Below are 6000 nucleotides of genomic sequence, written 5' to 3'. Positions count from 1 at the left end.
TCTTTCTTTCTTTCTTTCTTTCTTTCTTTCTTTCTTTTCAATGTTTCATAGATACCAATGTAACACTCAGGTTATTCCTAACCCTTGGAAAATGTCTCCATTGTATCATTTTTCAGGTTTAGTATTCTCCCTTATATTTTACATGGCATTTCCTGCATACATTTCATTATTGGGAATATAACCGAGTCTCCCTGAAATATATCTATCCATTGTCCTTTGGGTTATTCACAGTTTGGATTCTTTAAAGGCTATTGCAGTATGGAATGAAGCTCCTTGAGGGCCGGGACTTTCATTTTTGTATTTGTATTCTCAGTGTACTAGAGTTCCTGGCATATGGGATGCACTCAATAAATGACTATTAATTGTTTAATCATTCCGAGATAAGCAGCCTTACGGTATTTACCAGGAATGTATTGTTATCAAAAGAGAAGACTTTTTTGTAGGAGAGAGCAGCCTGGGATCTTTGAAAGCATTGTACATAAGCCAGGCTAACTTCAACCTTTTTTAATTCTGGGCCCAGTTCATTGTCCACTATAGAGCCCATCTAAGATAGGTATTTTGATGTGCTCACTCACTGCTGCTTATCCAACTATGTCTTAATGTGGGCACCACACATTTTTTGTCCTTTTGAGTTTTCCTATGTGGTTTAACATGTTGAATTGTCTCTTTTTTAAAAGATATTTTATTTTTACCAATTACATGTAATAACAATTTTCCCCATATATTTTCTGAAGTTATAAGATCCAAATTGTCTCTTCCCCTCTCTTTCCTCTTGCTTGGTAAGCAATTTGATCAGGATTATACATGTATTATCAGGGAAAACATTTCCATATTGTTCATTGTTGTAAGAGAATACTCACATAAAACCAAAACTACTTTTGCATGATAATAATGTATAAACCAGATTGAATTCCCTCCTAGCACTGGGATCGAAAAGGGAAGGGAGGAAGGAAGATAAGTTTGATCATATAACTTAGGAAAACTTGTATGGAAATGTGTTAGAACATGTAATTGGTTAAAAAGAAAGGTTTTGTTTTGTTCTACTGAGTTAAATGCTTTTTTGAAAAAATCAACAAATACAAGACACAGTGGATCCTGATAACTAAGTAAATAAATAAACCCCCAATTCCCAAATAAACACAAATAAACTAAAATAAAAAAATTTATGCTTTGATTTGCATTTCGACTCCAACAGTTCTTTCTCTGGAGGTGGACAGCAATTCTTTGTCACAAATCCTTCAGAATTGTCCTGGATCATGTTATTGCTTAGAGTAGCCAAGTCTTTCACAGTTGATCTTCCCAACATACTGCTGTTACCGTGCACAGTGTTCTCCTGGTTCTGCTTATTTTACTCCATCAGTTCATGTAGGTCTTTCCAGCTCGTTCTGACATCATTCTGTTCATCAATTCTTACAGTATGGTAGTATTCTATCACCATCATATGCCACAACTTGTTCAACCATTCCCCAATTGATGGGCATCCCCTCAATTTCCAAATCTTTGTCACCACAAAAAGAGCTGCTATAAATATTTTTGTACAAGCCCTTTCCCCTTGAAAGGTTGAATTCCTTTGAGGGTTTGTGGGCTTCTTAGGAGGACTAGTGTTATTGTCTGTTTCTAAAATGATCAGCACATATCATCCAGAAATAGGAACCTTTAAAGAACACCTCAATTTTTATAGGTTTTTGCTCTCCCAGTTGGACTTTTGAGAAGTCATCCTCCTTAACAAATACTTTCGGTGAACATAGATCTCTCTGCTTTATGTATTATGTGATAAAGGTAATCAGAGAATTGTTGAATAAAGTTGTAGTTTTGTCTATCCAGAATTTCTCATTGATTTTAACTTATAATGAGACTGTGTTAGAAGAATACTTTCCACAGATGTAACCTACATCAGAGTATTTATTACCTCATGGAATGGTAGGGGGAGAGGAGAGAGAATCTGAATTGCAAAATGTCAGAAAACAATTGTCAAAAATTGCTTCTACATGTAATTGAAAAAATAAAATTTAGTTAAAAAAAGAACACTTTCATAGCTTCATTTTTCCTATCAGGTCAAATTATTCCACCAATTGAAAATTAGATTAGAAAAAATCATTGTCTCTTTCAGGATCTTAGATAATTTTTCACTGCATCATTGGGTACTGAAGAGTCAAATGCACTATAAAGTCAGGTATAGTCTTAGTAGGTAGTTTGTTTACTCTGTAGTATCTTGCAGGAGATGCAATATAAATTAGTGAAGAGAGAACAAAATATAATTAAATACTTATTCTTGACTGAATAACAATATTTTTCATCATAGTTATCTGTTTCATGGGTTTGGAGGGGAGACTAGCCTTAGTTACAATAGCTTTTATTTCTTGCTTTTAATTTTTTTTTATTTTTTAATTAATGTTTCTTCAACTCTTCTCCTTGCTATAATGATGTGGGGATTTCTAGAAATTTATGGATGTCTATTACATTATTGCTATTGTTGTCAATTCTGATAATTTTTCCACAATGCTGCTTTTTATTTTAATAGTTTATTACATAAGATTCTTTCTCATTGTCCCTCTGAGGAAGTTTCAAATATACCTTGACATCCTAGACTGTATTTTAAAAAACCTTTTAAAAAATACTATCATTTAACAACTTTTTTTTGAAAGATATCAGATTAGGTCCTAGTGTCTATCCTGGGATTATCTTTGACCCTTATATTTCACAGAAAAGTATAACAATGGGATAACTTCTAAGTCAGTTGGACTTTCATGCCTGACACCATAATCACAGGTACAATTTGGAGGGCTGTTTTGAAAAATCTCTTAGTTTTCATGTGTCATCATGCAGAAAAATCCTGGGAACCTCAATATTTGACTCATCACTCCCCTCCCACCTCAGCAGTAACTTCTTATTCCCTCTAGAGTCCAATATTGCAGGAAGCCATTAAAGCCTGTGACATTTAGCACAGCTCGTCACCAGCTCTGAAACCAGCAAAGCAGGTTGTCATGAGGATGGAGATTCTCACTCAGTTTCCCCTATGTCAGGTGTCGGCAACGTATGGCTCTCAAGTGTTAGGGGAATGATGGAACCTGCCAACTGTAATGGGAAGGCCTGTATCAGGCCAAAAAAAAGAAGCTATTCAGGAAACCCCAAAATGAGAAAGCAAATAAGGGGAAGGAGCCAGAGATGGAATGTTAGGGTGAACCAATGAGGTTAGACTTGAACCAGAGACAAAGCAGGAGCCAATTTAGCAAACTAAAATGAAGCAAACTTCAGACCAGTGTGTCAGAAGTGCCAGAAGACCAGGATAGCTGATGGATAAATATTTGATACATGTGTCTCAGTCCTAACGTGGTTGTCTTTTAAGCTTAGACTCTCCTTAGTATTCATTTCTAATACTCATAATCATATCCTACCAGTTTCCAATTGTTGATATCCACTGGCCTGGCCCAGCAAACAAATGAAAAGAAAGTCCTTACTATATTCCATGATGGTAATAAACAAAATAGTCCCATCTCTCAAGGAATCCTAAGTTTTCTTGAGTTATGAAATATCCGTCTATTCATCATTTATCTATGTCATAACTTATATGCCACACATACATATATAAACATTTATTATGAGTTATGATATACATAGCCATATATCAGTATAGATGGCCTATAGGCATTTGGAAACATTGGGATTGGACAAGTCATGTCCATTGATATGGGAGTTATTAGCTTAGAGACTAAGGACATGAGAATAGAACAACTCTTACAATGAATGATACTAGAGGAAGAGCAAAGAATTGAGAATAGAATATGCTTAGAGTTCTGGGGCACCTGGGTGGTGCAGTGGTGGCCACCCACAAGTCAGAAGGACCTCAGTTCAAATATTGCCTCAGATACTAACTCTTGGAACTTGGGCAAGTCACGTATCCCTGTTTGTCTCTGTTTCCTCACCTCCAAATGAGCTGAAGAAGGAAATGACAAACCACTCTAGTGTCTTTGCCAAGAAAACCCCAAGTGGTGTCACTAAGAGTTGGTCATGGCTAATCAAGCAAAAAAAGGCACTTTTCTGTCAATTAGAGTAAGAGGGTAGAAGGAGGAAAAAGAAAAAGATGAGAAGGCAGAGAAGTTGGAAGATAACTAGAAAAATTCAATATTGAGAAAACTATGAAAGCAGCATTTCAAAGATGGAGTATTCATTCCTGGAAAAGGCATTGAAGTCAACAAAAAGGGAGACTTTTGGTAATCAGAAGAATAGAAGCGGGAATGGAAGAATGGGCCAGCTTGGTTTTCTTTTTTCTTCTCCTTTTAAAACCCTTACCTTCTGTCTTAGAATCAATCAATACTGTGTATTGGTTCCATGACAAAAGAGTGGTAAAGCCTAAGCAATGGAGCTTAAATGACTTGGCCAGGGCCACATAGCTAGGAAGTATTTGAGGCCATCCGTTTTCTTTTTTTTTTTTTAAACCCTTACCTTCCATCTTGGAGTCAATACTGTATATTGGCTCAAAGGCAGAAGAGTGGTAAGGGTAGGCAATGGGGGTCAAATGAGTTGCCCAGGGTCACACAGCTGGGAAGTGTCTGAGGTCAGATTTGAACCTAGGACCTCCCGTCTCTAGGCCTGGCTCTCAATCCACTGAGCTACCCAGCTGCCCCCCCCCCCCATCCATTTTCTTTTAAAAGGAAAATATTTCCAAGTCCAAGTAGTCTTTTAACAAAGACCATCCCTGCCTTTTTAAAAAGCCTAGTATGTCTGCTATGTGAATTTTCAGTATACTGCATCCTAGATCTATGAATCAATGAGTGCTTAGTGGCCTGAGCTTATGAGAGCAGTGAAAATAGCTTTCCTAGAACTAGGCTTAGATTTTGATGTTAAATGGACTAAAAGCTTTTTCAAAAATCTGCCTCTTTATGTTCATTATGCTCCTTTACAAAAACATAAAAGTTTCACACAAGGACGTCATAAAAACAATAAGGCAGACAGTTGTTTGAGAGGTGAATATTTAGAACCTGAAAAATTCATTTGTTTGAGAGTAACCCTTAGTCAGCCAATGGGACAAGTTCAACTGAACAAGTGGGACATCTTTCAGGGCATATGTTTCTTTAAGGCATTTATACATTGTTATTTTCACTTTTTCTCCAGCTCCATAGGCTTAGCTAAAATAGGAGCATCATCTGTTTTGCTCAGAGATTTTACTCAGTGACAGAATTCCAGATTGACTGTAATAATAAATTGGAATCCAGCATTCACTCCTCTATAATCTTTTTCTTGATAAACAACATTATATTCATACTGAAAGAATATTGGTTTCTTGTTTCCTTCATAATTTTCATCTCTCTTCTTTAGGACTTTGTTACTACAGTAATCCGTCTGTTTGACAGTCCTTCAACTTCCATTCGAGCGAAAGCTTTTCTGGTCCTTTTATATATTTTGATTCATAACCGAGAGATGTTGCTTCTCAGTTGCCAAGCAAGGTAAGAAACTCCAGCACCCTGAATTGGTTCTATACGTTTCAGTCAGTAGTTGTGACAATGATTGTCGATATTATGACATTTGAAACGGATGACTTGACGTTTAATGTTTATGGTAGGCCTTGGACTTGAACTTTTCCACAAAATTTGGAGCCTTTATATAAATGAACCTAGTACTAGAAAACCAGTTTTCTTTAGATACTAGTATAATGTAGTGTGTCAGGATCAGAAGTTAGTGCATTTGGCACTAAGTAAGATCCTGGGAAATAGGAAAAGTGGTGAAGAACTCCCTGAGTAAGCTTTGGTGACAGGAATAAGGGCCGGGACAACTTTGTCGTTAGTGAAATTCGAGGGATCTCATTGCTTTGGATACTAGTAGATGTATTCTGGGGCCAGTGCTTTTTTGTGTTGTTTTTTTTGTGTGTGTTTTTAATAATTCTGATGACTGCCAAGTAAAAGCATAGATTGTATATATCTTATGGCCTAGAGCAGTGTTGGGCAAACTACTGCTGGTGGGCCAGATGAGGCCCCCTGAAATGTCCTGTCCTGCCTGAGACAT

The 6000-nt window shown here is 36.7% G+C and overlaps 1 protein-coding gene across 1 annotated transcript in view; it reads left to right on the top strand.

The window, feature by feature from the left end:
- Window positions 1–6000, top strand: part of ULK4 (unc-51 like kinase 4) — a 660820-nt gene that overhangs the window by 187285 nt on the left and 467535 nt on the right. The window contains exon 22 of the mRNA XM_044679671.1: window positions 5317–5444. Within this exon, the coding sequence (XP_044535606.1) occupies window positions 5317–5444 (128 nt within the window). The remainder of the gene's footprint in view (window positions 1–5316; window positions 5445–6000) is intronic.

The sequence above is a fragment of the Gracilinanus agilis genome, chromosome 5, assembly GCF_016433145.1.
Source record: "Gracilinanus agilis isolate LMUSP501 chromosome 5, AgileGrace, whole genome shotgun sequence".
Lineage (NCBI taxonomy): Eukaryota > Metazoa > Chordata > Mammalia > Didelphimorphia > Didelphidae > Gracilinanus > Gracilinanus agilis.
The sequence above is the reverse complement of the archived record's forward strand: the minus strand, read 5'-3'. Positions and strand labels throughout refer to the sequence as shown.